Here is a 21622-nt window from a genome sequence, read left to right as displayed (position 1 = left end):
TACATCTAATGATGCCAGTAAGACTAACAATTTGAAACCTAAGATTCTCAACCAAATAACTACCGGGTATAAAGATACTCAGCCATCAACTCACTACCTTGCAGAAAACCCATTCAATATTCCTTTAAACGCTAACCAAACACAACCTAGGCATACCTTTTTATCGCATACAATTCCTTGCACAGTATAGGCTTCTACAAACGCAAAATCAGACAAAAACATGGTCATACCCAACCAACGAATGGGATAAGCATTTGTATTCTTGTTCCAAATCAAGGGCTACAAAAATGAATTCAGACCAGGTGTTCTCATGTTATCTTACTTAATTCATATACACCTCCCCATGACCATACTTGATGAGCTACTACAATATACATCCTCAAAGGGAAGCAGATAACCATCTCTAGATCAATTGCATTCCTTCTTCCTCACAACCCTTATCCAAAGTGTGAAGTGTTAGTAGATCTAATAATATGATGATCCTCAACCATTATAAGAAGCATCCTTCTCAACGACCGAACCAGATCCCACACCTTGGCTGAAACTGAACAAATTCCACCAATACGTAACTAGCTCAAGAAGACTTCCAATGTGACCTAGAAATGCTGCCAAAACATTAGTCAGATCAGTCTCCCTACGAATCCTATTGCCACAACATTCCAAAAACTAGATTCTATGTAGGTCAAAGTCACACTTGGGAAACTGAACAACGCTTCCCCAACATCCGAACTTACAATAACCAAGGTCAAAGGCCAAGCTTGAGCCTTCTATGAACCAAAATTCCACACCATAATTGAGGGTGAACATACCCAGAAACCAAAGAAATTATAAAACATATGAAACTTAACGATAGGTTGATGCAGTCATTGAACTTTAACTGACACAACGCTAAACTTTCGAAGAACCTCCGCTTGACGATGAACGAAATGACAATTGATCGAGGATACATTGACACTTAATCAAATAAACCAAAACCTGCGCGAAGTTGAACATACCCATCTCTGAGACTGATTTACTGACCGGAAACTGCCCAATCTAGGCTGTAAATAGCAATCCATACAACAAGCTGACAATTCCCTCAACAATCGATACTCAACCTGAGTGATCCTAGCGCCTTCTCATCCATTCATTGGCATCCCAAGAAGGAACCAATGGCTGTAATGAGCTTTCTGACCAACTACTTCCTGCTGCGCGGCAACTTGTGTATTTCCTAGATACATACATCCGATAGCCACTTACTTTACGCCCCCGACTTGACCAAGTCTTAAACTGAAATCCCACACACCCGCACCGCAGATCCCTATGAACCATTATTCCAACACCACAAACTCGAACAGAGCGATGATCCTCCAAGCAGAATACCTGGTTCTCTTCTACTTAGGGTTTGAACTACCACCCACTGATGTTGCAACAAAACCATATCTCAAATCGGCTTAACCAAGTATAAATCATCCCTGACTCTTGGAATGTATAACACACGCAGGAAGATCTTCCAGATAAGGATCAAGAAAACTCTAAGAGATTCTGAATTTCAGATAAATATCTCAAGAATTTTTCCAATCATAACTACATTTAACATCAAGGATTTCATGCAAATGCATAAGAAAACACCGACTTATGATCCAAAACATACACTCCTTGCATGCAATCCCAACCGTCAATGTGGTAGCTGACTTGCCTATATCCAATGAAAACATACACTTGATCGCATCAATAAGCATCCATACCACATCAATCCTCCTGTACATTCCCACGCTGTCATATTGCCGCCAAACACCGCAGCCAACTAGCGCATATGTTGGGCTTACATCCTAAATCTGAATTTCACAAGCCTACTCACTCCCTCTCGAAAAGCTGTCAAGACATAATCTTGCCATAGATAGCGACATTCCAATCCTTCTGTTAACCACTCGGCTTCCAGATTTAATCCTCAGGCCGATCATAACAATCGTTTCCTTCTTGGGTCCCGCGACTCAAAATGCACAACCTCGAGCAAGGCCCTCGAGACCTCAGAACCAACAAAATCATCTAGGTCTACACTATTCAAACCCAAACTGACATCACCACTGAGGCCCAAAACAATTACCAGACCCATCCTCATGCATGAACAACCATAACCAAAAGATCGATAGATACAAAACCACTGCCACAAATCATGGTATCAAACCATGCTATCTTCCCTGATTAGCCCTTAGAATCCCCAAAAAATTTCTTGATTCTAGTATGGATCCTATGCTTCCAGTAGTACGAGCCCAATACCACCTTCCACACCTATCCATACTTTCCTCAATAATCATCTCGGGTCCTCTAAGTCACCTACTCACAATAAGACTCCCAATACTTGCTCAACAACATAGAAACTGCATTAAAATACTTCCTAGGCTCCCTAGGATTCCCCCACCTCCCCTTCAATCAGCTACTGAAGAACCCCTACTAATGTCAGCTAACCACCTCATGAATACGATTACATACAACAGATCTTAAATAATCTTTCAACTAAAGGATTCAACCCTACAAGGGTTAGACTCAAACAATAGTTACGTAATAGTACCAAATCCTTCATTCTAAGATTATTTAACCTTCATAACATGTAATTAAATGTATTTCCCATAAAGCACAAAGCAAGCAACATTCGAGCAGTGGAGTCGGTTGACACTATGACACACTAAAATCAGGTAGATCCTCATACGAAATCCCTGACCTCTAGGCCCAAGCATCTAGGATACACATTCATCCCGACCTCACTCACTCAAGAGTGGCTGATCATTCTCACGCTGACCTGCTATGAACTGCACTCATTCATGGAGCTTCCACCAACCCTGAAGCCACTTGTGTATGCTAATCATACATAATGATGGATCCCATAGACACTCAAATACTTGACTCTACCCTAAGCCCTTAATCAGACAAGAATAAGAAATAAAGCTAAATCAAACATTCCCAAGCTATAGAATCTTTATTACATACAACCACGATACACAGACTAAGCAACTACAGTAATGATGTCAATTTCATCCATGAAGTAACTGTAGTCTATCTAGCATCATACATCATCCAAGTCTATCAAACAATTCCTAAAGATCCCTAGCCTATCACTAGCATATAGTTCTATCATATCATAACAAATAACAATGAGGTAACTTAGGGTAAACTTTCTTGCTCCGGTTGATTGTACACATCGCATCCTTCCTTGGTTATTTTGAAAATAATTTGGAACTATTTGAAAATAATTTGACAACATTCACAAATCCTTAGTTTGAGTTTGGATTCACACGAATGTTCATCCAAATCACTCAAACCAGGGCTCTAATAGCAACTTGTAACATTCCGAAAATAACAAGAATTTTAAAATTTTCAAAATTAACCATTTAATATCATTGTTTACAAAAGAGTCATTGTTCCCAAAAACATTATTTCAAAATTAGATTTCTCCCAAGACCCAAAGCTATAAAAAAAGGAAGTTGTTCACGATCACGCATTTGCTTTCCCATGATCCTCTAAAGTAACTAAAACCATAAACTAAAACCGTAAGCACAAAGCTTAGTGAGTTTCCCCCAAAGTACCACCACAAAAACAAATAACATATACAAACAAGCATGTAGTGTCCAATCAACCATCATGTTGGAATACCCCAGACCCAGTCAACCTCCGATCCAGTCATCCTCGCAATGTTATACCCCATGTTGGAATGCTAACATACAACGGATTCAGTCATCATCGAGATGGAATACCCTCGGGACCAATCAACCATTGGGTTGGAATGCCAACATACAACAGGTCCAGTCATCCTCGGGATGGAATACACTCGGGCCTAATCAACCATCGGGTAGGAATCCCTCTGTCTATTAAATCACGCATAAAGTAGTAAAGCCTCAACCACAACTCAAAATATGTTGACATATACATAACGGATAAACATATAATCAACCAACAGATAAACAGTCAGATCTACAGATCACTACCGCATAGCAACATCCTATAAACTAGGATGCAGATCTAACAGATCACTATAGCATAGCAACATATGGTAAACCAGGATGTCAATCCAATGGGCCGACCTTGGTGCCTGCAACCTGAAAGTACAGTGAGGAAAACATCACCTCACAGTCTGACGAATAGCTGAATAATATACTGCTCCGAATACTAGCTCTACAGGCCACCTATTCAACAGATAGAGACCAAGGCTTAACTATAGCTCAAAATTCCTAAAATAACCTTAAGTCAAATTGTGTCAACCTTGGTTAAAGTAAAAATCAATGACCAAGGTCCCAAAAGTCAATATTTCTTCCCAGTGGAGTAGGCCTTGCATACCAAGAGAGCACGCCCAACGTACTCTGATGTTGACCCAAAAGCGGGGCATTGACTGCGTACGCGCATCGTACCACTAGGTAAGCCCAACATATGCAGCCCAGTCCTAAAACTCCGTTAAGAACTTATTCAATTAAGCCCTTATATCCAAAACTCATATCCAACCCCAAAATAATATCCTAACTCATAAAGTTTCCAACTTTATGACTTTGCATGGCTATAAAGTGCTTAATGACCAAAATCCTAAGTTCTTAACCTAATAAAACATCACAACTCTTGTATGAAAGGGATGGAAGACTCAAGATCACATTTTTATGGTTCATAATAGTTCCATAATGGATAAAGTTTCCAACTTTATCCATTAGAATGGTCCTAACAAACAATATCTAGTCTTTAAGTCTCAAAGGGACCAAAAATGCATATTTTTCAACTTAATCCATTAAGTTCAAGTCTCTAACCTTCAGATCTAAATCAAAATGATGTTTAGATGGATAAAGTTTCTAACTTTATCCATAACAAGGTTACAAACCTTCAAGATCTAAACTTTATGCACTTAAAGTAACCAAAAGCTCATAACACTCAAAACTAGCTAGATCTAACAATTTCATCATCAAGATTCAAACTTTATACCTCTAGGAGAAAGATCAAGGTGAACAAAGTCCGGATCTACAAGCTCCAATGCAACCAACACTTCTTCAATGAGTTCTTTCTTCTCCAAGGTGCACCAAGAACACTCCAAATCACTTAAAACACACATTCTTTTTTCTTACAACACTCAATCTAGGATTTGGGTTTTAAGAGAGGGCGTTGGAGAGGTGGAGGCTAAGAATTGAATGGGTTTGGGGAAGTTAAGGAACTTAAATAGGGCTCAAACCACGAAAATAGGGTTTGGGTACCGATCACGTGTGCCCAACGTACTCAATTTATGCCCAGCATACTCAGTACGTCTAACATACTCAATTTATGCCCAACGTACTCAGGCATACTTAGTATGCCCAGCGTACTCAATTTACACCCAGTGTACACAACTGACCCAAAAATCGTCTTAACTTCAAACAGTCGTAACTTCTTCGTTCCAACTCCATTTTTGACGTTCTTTATATCCATAGAAAGATATTGAAGAGCTCTAAAATATTATATAAATATCTTGGACTAAAAACCTCTCGAACAAAAATCCATATTTCATGCAAGAACACGACTTATGACTTTTCCCTTTCTACCCTTCGGTCCAAAACACAATTCCAGGGTTAAATCTTTTATCCAAAATTACCTCCTTCCACAAGGGCTAAATTTTGCTTCCTTAAGGCCCAAAACCTTACACAATCAACTTCTGATCCATAGGTTAGAAATGACATGAAACAGGATGCTACATTCCATCTCCTCCCACCCTCAACTCTTCATCCTTAACGAGATGGCCCTTCACCACTGACCACCAAACCATTGTTCATCAGATTTTTCCAACTGCCTATCCCTCCTAAAAGACCCGAAACACCAGACAATCAATGGTTTAAAAAAATGACGAATTCACTTTGAAGGGTTTTATCACCTCTCTATTCTTCCTTAGGTTTAAATATGTTGATCGATAGGTTTAAAGAACAGATTGGATATGCCACTCTTATTTGCAGATCTAGAAATGAATGTATAGAGCTACCGGAGAAGACAAAGGGGCGGTGGTAGGTAAGTAGGCCACGTCGTTGGAATTTACATATGGGTTGCAAACCATTGTTACGTGAGTTTGCTAGGGGTAGGCGGTTTTGCACAAGCAGGGGACATTAATGGTGGTTTAGGTGGTGGTTTCTGAGCACTGGTAGAATAGAGGGAGAAGGTAGACTGATTTTGGTGGTGTTGTTGTGAGAGAGGGGGGGGGGGGTTAGTTGGTGATAATTTACTTATCGTTTTCTTTTAAGTAAAATAATAGGAATTTAAATAAATTAAATTAAAAAGGAATTATTTGAGGGCATATAGGTTATTTCATGTTGGGTGTGGACCAAAATCACACAAAATGACAACTATAAGGACCAAAACAGCAGAAAGTATACAAAATTGGACTAATAATGCACCAACAAACTTTTTTGAACCAAAATCATAGAATTTTACCAATCACAAGGACCATTTTTATAATTTTGTTCTAAAGTTAATTTTAAAAAAAAAATTATAATTCTAAGACAATTCATCACAAAACGCAATTTTAATGTTTTCTAAACAATATTAAAAATGCATATAGTCCATATCATATAAAATAACAACACCACCACTTATTGCCCGAGCCCTAAGCTATAACAATTTTATTAGTCAACATAAAATTGATTGATAAAAAATAAGAGAACGAAAAACCAAATTTTGCTTCGAGTTGGTAAAAAAATGATCAAAAGAAAGGTAGGCTTGTCATACACCATGGTCTGTCGTTTCTGTCTTCTAGGAACCATTGATAGCTATATTCGTTAGTGAGCCGAGACTATCCGTTAGTGAACCATTGATAGATGTATCCGTCATTGTTGCGCCAAGGCTACCGGCCAAAGATTAGCCAAGCGCTAGGATACCTTTGTGTAGTTGGGTTATATACATGTGTGTTGTTTGATTATTTGGTTGTGAGGTCCACCAAGGATAGATTTAGGGTTGTAGTATTCAGATCTACTTATTGTATATTTTTATATTACTAAAATCGAACCTATTCTAATTTATGATGGAAAAACTTAGAACATACAATTGAAAATCTTAACTTGTTACTATAATGACAGGGCTTTAAAACACAAAAAATCATTACATAAAGTCAAGAAACACAACCACAATAATCAACTTAATCACAAGGTTCAATCAAAAAAAGAAAATCACTACAAGAAATATCGGTATTAGCGGCGACATGTAATTGACGCGTTACATGTCGCCGCTAATACTCGGTGTCGCCGCTAATGATGCTACAGTGTCGATCCGCGTCAAATCAACTCTGTCTGTTCGATCTGTTTTTCATCCAACGGTGGGAAATGAGGAAAAATGGCGCTGTGTTTTCCCTCCCGGGGTGTCGCCGCTAATACCCTATTGTCGCCGCTGAAACCCTCGCGTTGCCGCTAATACTCATCGCAGATAACCCCCCAACTGCGTCACTCTCCTGTTCGTTCTGCTTCCTTTCACTCCTCCAAAGGTAACCGGCGACTGCACTTCCGACGACGACCTCGTTTGCGCCATAGGACTCGTCTCCGGCAGCCATTACCGCCGGCCACTAGTGGAGCTCCATTATTACCGGCAACCACACTCATTTCCGGCGGCCACACTCATTTCCGGAGACAAAAGTTCGATCTAAGGTCCGATTTCTTCCGTATTTTCTCTTCAACTTTTGTTTTGAAGTTTTTTTTAAGTGTTTAATTTAATGTTTTTTGAACCCTTGTCGGAAAATCTAATTCTGCCGCATCTATTACCGGAATTGTTGCCGGAAAACTGGATTTCTTACCGGAAAATCGCTAAATTACACTACCACAGGTTCCTTTTCATGAATTTTGAGATTATATATTTGATTTGTATGTTTTTGTATGTTATTTGTATTGTTATTATTTGGAATTTGGAATGAATTGTCGTGGAATTTTTTATGTGTTATTTGTATGTTTTTGTGTGTTTTTTGTATAGTTATTATTTGGAATTAGGTTGCTATAATAGAAAAATAAGTATGATGCTATAATGAATATGTGTAGGAAAATGTTTATATGTATTTGTATGTATAGTGTGTGTATCTATGTATGTAATGTGTGAAAAACAAAGTGTGTATATTACAAAGAGTAATTTTCAAATCAAATTTAATATTTATGTGGTATTTTTATGTTTTTGTGTGTTTTTTGTATGATTATTATTTGGAATTAGGTTGCTATATTAGAAAAAGAAGTATGATGCTATAATGAATATGTGTAAGAAAATGTTTATATGTATTTGTATGTATAGTGTGTGTATCTATGTATGTAATGTGTGAAAAACAAAGTGTGTATATTACAAAAGAGTAATTTTCAAATCAAATTTAATATTTATGTGGTATTTTAGTTTTAAAATTATTCATAATCTTAAATTGCTTTGTAAAACTATTAAATTAAATTTTCTATTATTAATTTAGATATTAAATATAGTTATAAGAAATATAGTTATTTATAATCATAAATTGTTTTGTAACAGAGGTGATGGCCGATATTATGGGCCTTGGTCACGGTGGTGATGGAGCTGGGGATCCACCATCTCCAGGAGGCTTTGGTCGCGGACAACATGAACAGGATGGTAAGTTTTATTATGATATATTTAATAGCTATTTTAATTAATTTATTATAAGTTATCGTGACTAATATTTTTAATTGTACTTTTTCAGTCGAGCTTCCAAAAAAAAGAAGGGGCTTGTCAAAGAATATAGAGCTAGGAAAGTGGATAAGGGAAAACAAGGGAAAGACTGTGGATTTGAATTTTGATAGGGAGATCACATATTCCCCTGTCGGGAAGCCTGCTAATTGGTTCACACATAGAATTGGGAGGTATTTGTGGAACAATGTCCCTTTAAACGTATCTGGTTAGGATAATGTTTCCCCGCGTTAAGGAATGCGACAGTTATGCATCTAAAGGTAACTTGAATAATATTTTATTTGAATAATATTTTAAGTTTCGTTGTGATTGTTATTTAATTAACTAACTTTTTTGTATTTGTAGAATAAGTTTGATTTGGATAAGGTTAACTTGGATCCGGAGCGTGCACAATTGTTGCGGAGCATTGATTCGAGCCTTGCAACAGTTTACAGAGGCCGAAAAAGTAAATCTCATTCTTATTTTAAGGATATCGGGGGGCATGCAGATATCCCAATGGTACTAAACAACACCCCCCCCCCCCCCCCCAAATGGTATGTCACCAGAAAATTGGGCGAAGGCAGTCGAACATTTTCAATCGCCCGAATTTTTAAGTCGTTCAGCGTCAAACAAAGAAGTCCGTGCAAAACAACTAGTTGTAAACAGAGGGGGGTCGAGCTCGTACAGTAATGCATGCTTCAAAGAAGTAAGTTATGATATATTTAAATGTTTATTTAAAGTATAACAAATCTATTTTTTTGTTAAATAGGATATCATTCGAATCGAAGCATTCCGTAAGGCTAATTCCAATCGCCAAGGGGTGTTTTATAGTCCTGCAGTCGAGCAACAATACGTAAGTGGTTAATTTGTATTTTCATATACGTGTTTATATCGTCATGGGTATTTAGTAATATATTTTTATGATGTTTATCATTTTTTGAAAATACAGAATGCTTTACTTCAGGAGATCAATTAACAAACCCAAGCTTCTTCTTCAGCAAGCGGTCTAACGCCAAGTTATACAAGAAAATGTTTTAAAAAAATATTGGGTGTTCGACGAAGACATATTAGAGGCATCGGGCGTAAACCCCCTACCATTGTGTCTATGTATGATCAAGAACAACCGATGACACAAGAACCACCACAATCACAGGTAATTGTTTGTTTAAGTTGAAAAGTAGAATGCTATAATGCTATAATGATATGTTGGTAGTTTTTGAAAAATATAATACTATTATGATATGTTGGTAGTTTTTGAAAAATATAATACTATTATGATATATTGGTAATATATTTTGATTTCTTTGTAGATGGAAATGTTGCAAACGATACTGAAGGATCCGACATATTCTGCGGCATTAGAAAAGTGGTTTCGTTCATTGTCATCACCAAATAATGAAGAAAATGATGAGAGTGACGGCGAGGAGTAGGAATTTTAGGATTTTATAAAATGTTTGTTTAGAAGAATACTTTAATTAGGTTGTATGGACTAATATTTTTGTTAGTTGATTAATATTTTATAATTGTTATATTGTTTTTGGTTGTGTATGTGTTAAATATAGTTGATTTTATAAAATTGTAGATTTATATTCCATAAAATTGTAATAAAAAAATGAAAATAGTCTTTTGCACCGACATATAAGTATTAACAGCGACGAGTTTATAGCAGCGACAGGTAAGTATTAGCGGCGACAAGAAGAACATTAGCGACGAAGCATTAGCGACGACGTATTTGCAGCGCCGCATCGCCGCTAATACCCGTATTTCTTGTAGTGAATGTAAAAAACCAATATACATCAAAATGAAAAAACGTTTTAAATATTTTTATATATGTGAATTTTTATAAAATTAACAGAGCTCAACAACTCAAATTCAATTTAAACCATAAAAAATCGAATTTCTAAGATATTTAAAAAGGAAATATTTTGATAATTACCAAACATCATCAAAATGAATGACGATGAACAATCAGAAAAGATCACTAAGGAAATCAATAGATTCAATAAAAGCTCTGGTATAATTATTGAAAATTAATGGATATACGAAACAATTAAATAACCAAAAAAATTAATTCATAAGAAATTTCATTTAGATCAAACATGAGTAACCAAGCACAACCACAAAGGGTTGTTAATTTTACCTTAGGTGTAAATGGATATCTTTTAGTGTATAGAAACTACGATAAAAAAAAAATACCACCTCTATCTGTATCCACATGAACAACGCAAATAATTGTTAGACACTAATAAACAAATCAAGCATGGTGCATTTCTTCCTTGTTCATGTGATGGTCGATGAATGCCAAAAGGAAGAGAAGGGCATTGATTTAGGACAGAGACGAAAAAAAAAAAAAACTACGGTTTGTATTGATAGTAGCATAAATCTCTAGTTGTCCCCTTTTTTTAATAATAAACCCTAAATTTTTTTGGAAACGAATTAGTTACCTAGGATGACGTTGAGAAAATTAAAAGCTGAAGTTTGTGATAAATTAAGGGAGTGATTTTATAATTTTCCCAAAGCGATAATTTTGGCACTCAAAATGGGCAAGTCCCCATCCCATGTTAATAAGACGACGATACAAATCACAATCGTAAACTACCACCACCTTCTCTTCGATTTTTATTCCCCAAGTTTACGCGGCTCCAACAGACAATACGATTTTCTCTCCTCTCTCTATGCACTCCCCCTCCATCTTTTTCCATTCACATAAACAAAATCACCGAAACCTACCAATCAGCAACCCTACGTCGATTCTCCGGCTTCTTCAACATGGATTATTGATCCATGATCAATCTTATTAAGGTTTTGCTATTTGCTTTTTTTTTTCATCCCATCTGTATTTTCTTGAATCATGTTCTTCTTGATAGTAACAGTTCGATCTTGTAATGTTTGTTCTTGAACACAATGATGTATATCGATATGAACACCTTCGCGTAGATTGCTGTTTTCTTGAATGATTATATATGCATATTGGTTCATCTTGGTTCTTTGCGATTAATGCATCTGAATTGTTTAATTGTCGTTGATATATTTCAAGATTTTCTCAATTGTGGAAACAAGTCAAAGATGTCTACTTTCGAGGGTGTCTTTGTCAATGATCCATGGCTTCAGAGCCAATTCACACAAGTGGAGCTTCGTAAACTTAGAACCAAAGTATGCCATTTTAATTTTTTTTCTTAAATTCAACATAATCAAATTGGCTCATTTCGGATCTTGTTTATATAGTTTATTTCAGCAAGAAATCAAGCCGGCACAGTCAAAATAGAAGATTTACCGCCAGTTTTGGCAAAATTAAAGCCCTTCAATGAAGTATCAAGCCAAGATGAGGTCTCACGTATGCTAGGTGACTCTTATAGTGATTTGGCCAAAGATTTGGATTTTGAGGGTTTCCTTCGGGTGAGTCGAAATCCATCCCTTAGGCTACATTTGTTACACAAGACTAGACAAACTTCCTAGAACTATTTTCTATATATTTGAGGATGAGCAGGACATTCATATCTTTCGCACAGATAAAAGACACAGTCTTGTCTATCTTTTGTACAACAAAAGAAAGACAGAGTCTTGTCTCACATTGTTCCATCTTTTTATACGAGACAAATTTTGTTGCATTAGCATCAAACATGTCGGACAATCTTGTCCCACCTTTTCGGGTAGGACAGTTTTTATCTCATTAACATCAGTCTCAATCTTGGTTCAATATACAGTATGGTTTGTCGTGTCTATTGTAACAAATAGGGTGTTATGGAATTGGATCTTGATTGTTTAGTTGGTATGATTATATGAATGAAGTTATCATTTTCATTTTATGATGATTATAGGTATATTTAAATTTACAAGCTCGAGCAAGTGCAAAATTGGGGACTTCAAAAACTTTCAGAACTACTTCATCTTTTGTCAAGTCCGGTGCAACCACCCTTCGCCATAGCATTAGTGAGACAGAAAAGGCTTCATACGTTAACCACATTAACAATTTTCTAGGAGAAGACAAGTTTTTAAAGGACTTTCTTCCTATAGACGCTTCCACCAATGCTTTATTCGATCTAGCCAAAGATGGAGTTCTTTTATGGTATCAACAACTAAAAGTTCTTTCTTTTCTTCCATAAACGCTTTCTTTTTAGAACAATGCTTTTCATTGATTTGTGAAACCGTTTTTTTGTAGTAAGCTGATTAATATAGCCGTCCCTGGAACAATAGATGAACGTGCCATTAACACTAAAAAAGTTCTTAATCCATGGGAAAGAAACGAAAATCACACTCTTTGCCTCAATTCTGCAAAGGCTATAGGTTGCACTGTTGTCAACATTGGCACTCAGGATTTGGCTGAAGGAAGAGTAAGTTGATGGAATTATGAGTTCGAAAGATGTAAATTCAAGTTATTAATCTTTTTTTGGTTCATATTGACAGCCTCACCTATTACTCGGGTTGATTTCTCAAATAGTTAAGGTAATGATCAATGTTTTTTTGTTGACTAATTCATAGTTTATCTTTCTAACTTAATCTTTGACGTTTTCAGATACAACTTCTAGCCGATGTTGATTTCAAGAAAACTCCTGAGTTGGCCGAAATGGTTGAAGATAGTAAGGTGATTGATATATTGTTTGATTTCTTACAAAGTTTGTGTTATTTAATAAAATTTGTCGTTTGTTTTACTTACTTGATTGAACAACGTTGAATGACAGGAAGCAGAAGAGCTCATGAGTTTGGCCCCAGAAAAAGTTCTTTTGAAATGGATGAATTACCAGTTAAAGAAAGCAGGCTACAAGAAAGAAGTTACAAACTTTTCATCCGATCTAAAGGTATATATGGGAGAATTACACAACAAGCCCCTATACTATTCAAATATACATATAATGCTCAAAGATTCGATTAATACTAATAGTTGATCTTAATATCTTGGCTTGTAGGATGGAGAGGCGTACGCTCATTTACTCAATGTTCTTGCTCCCGAACACGGAAGCACTAAAACTTTGGAGACAAAAGATCCAACAGAAAGAGCAAAATTGATTATTGAGCAAGCTGAGAAACTTGATTGTAAAAGATATGTTACATCGAAGGATATCGTGGAAGGATCTACAAATTTAAATCTTGCGTTTGTTGCCCAAATATTCCATCAAAGGTATGGTCATGTTACTTTCATGCACAAATTAAAAAATAAAAAAAAATACGTTTTTATCTTGAGAAAATCACAAAAATAACCATTTTTAGAACAAAACAACCAACTCTTTTGCTTTTTACACAAATGACTACATATTCCATAATGGGTCCGGTGCGAAATCACTTTATGAAATTGTTTTTTGATTGATTCAATTCACACAACCAAAACTGAAATCGATTTTGCAAAATATGTGATCATTTGTGTTAAAAGAAAAAAAGTTTTGGTCAATTTGTTAAAGATCACCTCTAGAAGTGGTTATTTAATTATGTGATTTTTTTTTTTACCTTGTTAATAAGTATAATCGCGTGTAATTTGTTAACAGGAATGGGCTTAAAGTAGATAAAGCAAAGACTACGAATGTGCTTGCTGAAATGATGACTGATGATGAAACGACATCAAGAGAAGAAAGATGTTTCCGAATGTGGATAAACAGTCTTGGAGTCGAAACACATGTTAACAATGTGTGGGAGGATATCAGAGACGGGTTTGTTCTCTCATTTGTTATATATTTAATCAGTGTGTTGGAAAAAATTAACGTTTTTAATTAACATTTTCTTTTGTGTTGTTGTATAGATGGGTTCTTTTGGAAGTTCTTGATAAACTTGCACCGGGGTCTGTTACATGGAGGCTAGCAAACAAACCACCGATTAAAATGCCGTTTAGAAAAGTCGAAAATTGCAATCAAGTTGTAAGCATTGGAAAGGAATTAAATTTTTCTCTTGTGAATGTCGCTGGGAATGACATTGTTGCAGGAAACAAAAAACTTATAATAGGTTTGTGTTTTCTTTTTATTCTTGCGTTATGTTTAAATACTTGTGTATGATGAAGAAAAGAAGGAAATTAGTGATTAGGTTTGGATATTATTGCATGCACCCAGCTTTCTTATGGCAGTTGATGAGATTTAGCATGCTTCAACTCTTGAAAAACTTAAGAACTCATGGACATGGAAAGGAAATAACGGATGCTGATATTTTACAATGGGCAAACATGAAGGTGAAAGATACAGGGAAATCAGGACACATGGATAGCTTCAAGGTAAGCCAAACATACCCATGAATCGTTACTAGCATTTTGATATGCATTAATTAAAGTTCACGTATATTATCTTTAATTAATAACCTATGTTTTTTAGAAAAAAAAAAAAAAAATCAAAAACTTCTTAGTTTCTAAAAATAACTCAAGGTAATTTCTTCTATTGTAATTCTATTTTGAGATTGCATGGTATTTTTTATCACTAAAAAAACTGTTTCAAAGAATAAAAAAAATATATTCACCTCATGAAATATGTTTATATGCAATTTATTTCACTATATATCTTTATTTGATTGAAGCTTAATTTTACGTGACAACATTTTTTCTTTACTAATTTATCAATTTAATATATAATCCTTTTTTTACCATGCACATTCTATTATATTGTTAACTCCATTCTTTCTCATAATTCCATTTCATCATACTAATTAACTATAAACTTTGCAACTATTCAGGATAAACGCCTATCCGATGGTATTTTCTTTCTTGAGCTTCTTAGTGTAGTGGAAAAGAGGGTGGTAAACTGGGGTCTTGTTACCAAGGGAGAGACCGGTAATTTTTAAAATTTCACAACTTCATTCCATTGATGCAATAATTTGAGAAAATAAACATTTTTTTTTGTTTCGATTTATTACAGAGGAGGATAAGAAGTTAAACGCAACGTATATAATTAGTGTTGCAAGAAAACTTGGGTGTTCTATCTTCTTATTGCCTGAAGATATTCTTGAGGTAACATCATTTTATAATACTGCTATTGAGTCCTTTTGTATTACAACTTTACAAGTTGAGTCATCATCATCATCATCATCATCATCAAATACTAATTGAAATTGTTGACAGGTTAACCCGAAGATGATTTTGATCCTAACAGCGAGCATTATGTACTGGAGCTTATTACAGAAAGCTAAAGTTAATGAGGACGATAGACCACCAGATGAAGCCACTGTTGCAACAGAAGAAGTAGAGGGAAATCCAGCCATGGATGAAGCTGCTACTGATGATGGTGGTACTGGTACCACAGACAAAGAAGAAACGGTAACAGAAGAAGGGAATAGTTAGTTGATGCAAAAATACAGAATAATTATAATTAAAAAGAAAAAAGTTAAGTATAATATTGATCATTTATAATAAGAATTTAATCATGCTAATTCTCCTTTGTTTTCTATTAAGTGGAGTGGAGGGGAAAGCAAATTGTACCTTTGGGGAAATGTGTTAGACAGTAAGGGTTTTTGAATCTCCTTTCCTGTGTTGATCATCTTGATTGCTTTGAAGCTTTTTAGATGGGGATTGGAGCAATGCATGTAAAATTTACACATGTAATTACTCGTGTTGTTTCTAGTTGTATTCTTTAATTGTTTGTTGCATGTATTTTCATCAAATAATTAAGTCTAATTTTAGTGGCTTTTAAATCTATTAAATAATCGAAGAGGCGATGAAATAGAATGGAGCGTTAAATAAAATAAGTTTTTCACGCTAATTTGATTGATTTTCATTCCATTGGGAGTAGTGTTTTTGATGGAATGGAATAGAGTATTAATTTATAGTGCAAGCGGAGATACAATGGCTTACTTTCAACCATAACGGGAGCGATACCACCGAAATCGCATAAATGTCATGTTATTGTTTACCACACAAGTGTGGTTTCTTGCCACACCAAAGGAGTGGTGCCACATTTTTTTTTTTTTTTAACTATTTTATTTTAATAAAACTTGTTTTTTAATAAAAAAAACATAATTTTAAAAAGATAATATTTCATCAATTAAAAATACAAATACCATACAATACTTAACTTTAAAAAAAATACACACACCAAACGATTAAAAACTTAAAAATTTTAAAAAATAAAATTAAAAAAAAATTAAAAAAAAAAAACCTAGAAATTAGTTACGATTTATGTATCGTTTTTTCACTTCCTCCTTCATCGCCAAAATCACTTCAAGCTCGGCCCGGTCATATTTGATGTGTCCATCGCTAGTATTCGCATGTCGCTCTCCCTTTGTTTCTAAAGCTCTCTTTCAGAAGCAATTTGCAAAATCTTGTCAATTATGTCTTTTATACCCTTCATGTCGGCTCTCATTTCTTTCAAGTCATCTGAATCCAACGCTTTTCCATTGCCTTTGTTTTTTGCTTTGTCTCTTCCCATTGGTCGGGAGGTGGTGAAACTGGAACAGATTCATCTTCATTCAGATCAAATTGAACACGAGCATCTAATTTAGTGTAACATCCCAATTTTCGAGTCCAAAAATTTCATTTTCATTTCTTATTTTATTTAATTGAGTTATAAAACTTCCATAAGAAAACATAGCTAAGACATATCATTTCATAAAGCTAATATCACACGTCTGAAACCAAATCATAAATGTAACAATGTCAGAGTACAATCCCAAGAATCTCATAATGCGGAAATCCAACGTGTGTGTATGATGTGCAGCTACCGCCTCAGCTCCTTCCCCTTCGCTGAAGAGGTACCTGAAACAAAACTAAAAATTGTAAGCACAAAGCTTAGTGAGTTCCCCAACGTACCACATACCATATAATCACATAACATGCATATACTGTTAGGCATATCTTGGTGCTCAACCTACCCCTTCGGTTCTATCGATCGGATACCGCCTAGCATATCTGGGTGCTGCCCTCCCCTACGGTCATCTCGATCAGATACTGCCTAGCATATCTGGGTGTTGGTCTCCCCTTCGGTCCTCTCGACCGGATACTGGGGACTATTTCACCCCCTCTACTACTACCACATAACATGTAACACGTAATCGTATTCTATCTAGTATGACTGGGTATGACTACCCCCCCTTTGGCCCTCTCGACCGGAAATCTTGGGGACTATCTCCCCTACTGCTACTAGCATATAACATCATATCATACTAGCACATAACATATCAGGTAGTAGCGAACCTAGATGAATATCACAAAGACGGTCATCTAACATACGACTCCTATTGGTGGGTCGGCCTTGGTGCCATAGACCCACCGCTACTAGAAGGTAACTCACCTTGTAATGCTGACTGCTGAAAAGTTGATCGGTAGATGTCTGGCTGCTGCTCCGGTGATCCTCCGGCTATAAATCCATAAAACACTTAATCAGACATTGATAACTACTTTTAGGGTAAATGACTAGTTTACCCATAACCAAGTCAAAGTCAAAGTCAACTTTCAGTTGACCTGACTCGCCGAGTTGGGCCGCCAACTTGTCAATTCCCTATCCTTTCAATTGCCCTCATTCACGCTTATACTCGTCGAGTTTAGAAATGACTCGACGAGTTCTCCATCTATACGAACCTCGAATGATCCTTCATCCGACTCGCCGAGCTGTATGAACAACTCGTCGAGTTCACCTTCAACTGTTGAACAAGTCCTGACCTTGACTCACCGAGTTGTATAAACAACTCACCGAGTTCATCTTCATTTGCTGGGAGATGGCCTTGGACTCACCGAGTCTGCGTATATACTCATCGAGTCCTATGAACTCCAGGTCTATGGCTAATTCCAAAACGTTGGGTCACTCCCTTGGACCCTCTAAAACCCTTCTAACACTCAACTGGGTTCCTTTGAACCCTAACAGAAAAGGGGAGTCAAGCCTCGGACTCACCGAGTCCCAAGAATAACTTGCCGAGTCGAGGTTGTCCAAGTCTCATTTCCCGATTTCTGATGTACAACACTTGTCCAAATGATAGATCTAGGCTCCTAAGATCGATCTAGCATGTAAAGTTACGAACTTTACGTGCATGCATGGGACTTTGAGCTAAACTGGTCCTATAAGAAGCTCTTGAGTTGCATGAGGCTTTCCATGGGTGCAAAGGCAGTCCCTTTCTGCCTTCTAACTCCTTAAGGAGCCTGGATCTGAAGCCTCAACCCCCAACCATTCTTGCAATCATCGTTGGTCACCAAGAATGGCTTATAAAAGCCCTAAATCTCCCCAAAAATGGATCTAATGCAAGAAGAAGCAAGGTATCGACTTTATACCTTCCAAGAACTGTATATGATGCACAAGCTTGACTCCTCTGGTCAACCTCTTGGTTCCTCAAGCTTTTCCTTCCATCTTGCCACCACAAAGCACCAAGAAACACCAAAAAGGCTTTAGATCTTCACAACACGATTAGGGTTTTGTATGGAGTGTTCTAGGAGCATAAAGGGGAGATGGAGGCTGTATAAGGTCGTTTAAATAGGGTGCAAACCCTCATATTAGGGTTTTGTGCAGCCAGAGTCTACTCGTCGAGTCTTGTCGCCGACTCGACGCGTCCGCCACTTAACCCCCGGGTCCAAACCGCTACTACTCGACGAGTTGGGCCATCAACTCGCCGAGTCTCAGTCCAAATTGTGAAAAGTACTTGAATGAAATACACCATGAACCGGGTGCTACATGTAGTGTAGTCAGACTCAGATGTTTTGCTGCGTTGTGAACCACCGTCCATATGCCCGTCTGCTGTTTTGCTACTTTGCCATTTCTTGTTATCTTTCACACAATTCCAAACTTCAAGAAACTCGAAAGCCTTCTAATTTTCTTTTTGATACACTTTCAACGCTTTCTTCAAAATCACTTCATCGCTTTCTCCACTTTTCCATTGTCGTTTCATGTTGTTCCACAAGTCATTAAACAACATGATTTCCTTGTTTATCTTCCCCCATTTGGAGTACACTTGATGTTTTGAACAGTATTCCCCATGGTTCATTCCTTTATGGAACCGGTGTAAAATGTGTTTCTTGCATAAAAATTGCAACGGGTCTTTTTCGGTGGTGGAAATTCAATTGTGCATCCAAAAACGTGTTTCTTGCATAAAAATTGCAACGGGTCTTTTATTCACCCGTCGTCCCAAAATTGCCCCTACCGTCTAATCACTTGCATCGCACATGATTTAGAAACGCAAAGTCCAATCGAGTGATTGTAAAGATAGGGGCTTCAACAAGTTTATTCTTTAAAATAGTAAAAGCTTCAAGACATGCTTGATCAAAGGAAAATGGTGTGTCTTTTAAAAGTAAATTGCAAAGTGGTTTTTGGATCGCACTAAAATACTTGAGAAATCTCGATAAAATTCGGCACGTCCAAGAAAAGAATGGATGTCTTTTACAGAAGCAAGTGGGAGAAGAGTAGAAATAATTTTTACTTTTGACCGGTCGACTTCAAAACCACGCTCGGAGACAACTGATCAAGTACAATTCCCTCTTTTACCATAAAATGTCTATTCTCCCAACTTAAAAGCAAATTAGACTCAATACAATATTTTAAAACTTTTTCTAATCGGTCTAAGCATGTATCAAATGAAGATCCAAAAATAAAAAGAAACATCCATAAAAATTTCTAAGGAATCCCCCACCATGTCTTAAAAAAAGTCATCATACATCTTTGGATGTGACGAGGGTATTACACAAGCCGAATGGCATCCTTCGAAATGAAAAGGTGCCATAAGGACATGTGAATGTGGTTTTGGATTGATCATTAGGGTGGATGACAATCTGATTATACCCTGAGTATCCATCCAAAATTAATAAAACTTTTTTTTCAGATAACTTCTCAATGATTTGATCTATAAAAGGGAGAGAAAATGGTCCTTTGACGTTGCAACATTGAGTTTACAGTAGTCAATACAAACCCTACATCTGGTGACCGGTATTGTTGGGATATTTTCTCCATCTTCTGTAAATATGATACCCAACTTCTTTGGTATTGTTTGTGTTGGGATCACCCATTCGCTATCGAATATCGGGTAGATAGTGCCCGCATCCATCCATTTGAACACTTCCTTCTTCACAACTTCACGCAAATTTGGATTGAGACTTTGTCGTACATCGTAAGATGTCTTTTCTATGAGATCAATGATGATTTGATGTATACATGTGTTTGGACTAATATCCTTTAAACTTGTTATTTTCCATCCAATTACTCCCTTGTACTTGGAAAGCACCTTCAATAATGCTTCTACTTGTGGACTTGTCAAATCAAAAGATATGATTGATGGGTTTTGAGCATTCTAACACTTCCTAAGTGTACATGCAACCCTAATAACCTTGGATCTATGTTTGTCTAATTATCATGCAAAGTTGAATTCCAAGGCTATATTCCTATCTAGCATACATGGGGAACAATTTTAACTTGAATGATAGATAGAATAACTTACCTTGTTGTTGCTTGTGTTCCTTGAAACCTTATGAGCCTAGCACCCCAAGTGTGATGCCTCAAATGCTTCACACAACACCAAATGCTCTTGAAAAAAACTTATGAGAGAATACACACTTCTTGAAATCGGCCAAGCCCTCTTGTTTCCTTAGTGTAACCGATTTTGGTGGAGAATGAGATCCTTATATAGTGTTGACACATCTAGGGTTACACCATGTAAACCTTAATGTGTCATGACTCTTCATTTCCATGACCCATGGGTTTGTAACTCCCATGGAGCATCCATGGAGCATCCTATAGGTGGAACCCAACTTGATAATCCATGGAGCCTCTTAGCCCACTATACAAGATATGGATGATTTACATAATCAACCCATATATTTAATTAGTTATCTTTTGATCACTTAATTAATTCTAAATTAATTCTTGATCAAACTAATCAAATAATATTATTAATATATTAGAACTTATAATATATTAATAATCTCCAAGTGTTATTTCTCTCATTTAATCTATCCAATTGCATGGTGCCATGCAACCCAAATGAACCATGCCGGGTCGGGTCAAGTACATACCAGAAATAGTTATGGACTTAGACACCTTATCCAACAATGATAACTGGTAAATTTTCATTAGATCTTAAAAGTAAATACTATTTAAGATGAGAATAAAGACATTTGACTTCAAGAGTGTGTGGC

At 36.4% G+C, this 21622-nt stretch overlaps 1 protein-coding gene across 1 annotated transcript; it reads left to right on the top strand.

The window, feature by feature from the left end:
- Window positions 1-11224: 11224 nt before the first annotated feature.
- Window positions 11225-16186, top strand: LOC144997166 (Actin binding Calponin homology (CH) domain-containing protein). Its single transcript, XM_078957002.1, has 15 exons — window positions 11225-11415; window positions 11651-11766; window positions 11839-12009; window positions 12432-12679; window positions 12773-12944; window positions 13018-13056; window positions 13127-13195; window positions 13293-13409; window positions 13518-13729; window positions 14091-14252; window positions 14342-14541; window positions 14646-14803; window positions 15256-15352; window positions 15438-15529; window positions 15641-16186. Exons 2-15 carry the CDS (start codon window positions 11680-11682, stop codon window positions 15857-15859), a joined length of 2043 nt encoding a protein of 680 aa, XP_078813128.1. The 5' UTR covers window positions 11225-11415; window positions 11651-11679; the 3' UTR covers window positions 15860-16186.
- The last annotated feature ends 5436 nt before the right edge of the window (window positions 16187-21622 follow it).

This window comes from Lactuca saligna, chromosome 5 (genome assembly GCF_052625555.1).
Source record: "Lactuca saligna cultivar CGN05327 chromosome 5, ASM5262555v1, whole genome shotgun sequence".
Lineage (NCBI taxonomy): Eukaryota > Viridiplantae > Streptophyta > Magnoliopsida > Asterales > Asteraceae > Lactuca > Lactuca saligna.
This window is presented reverse-complemented; position numbering and strand designations above follow the sequence as displayed.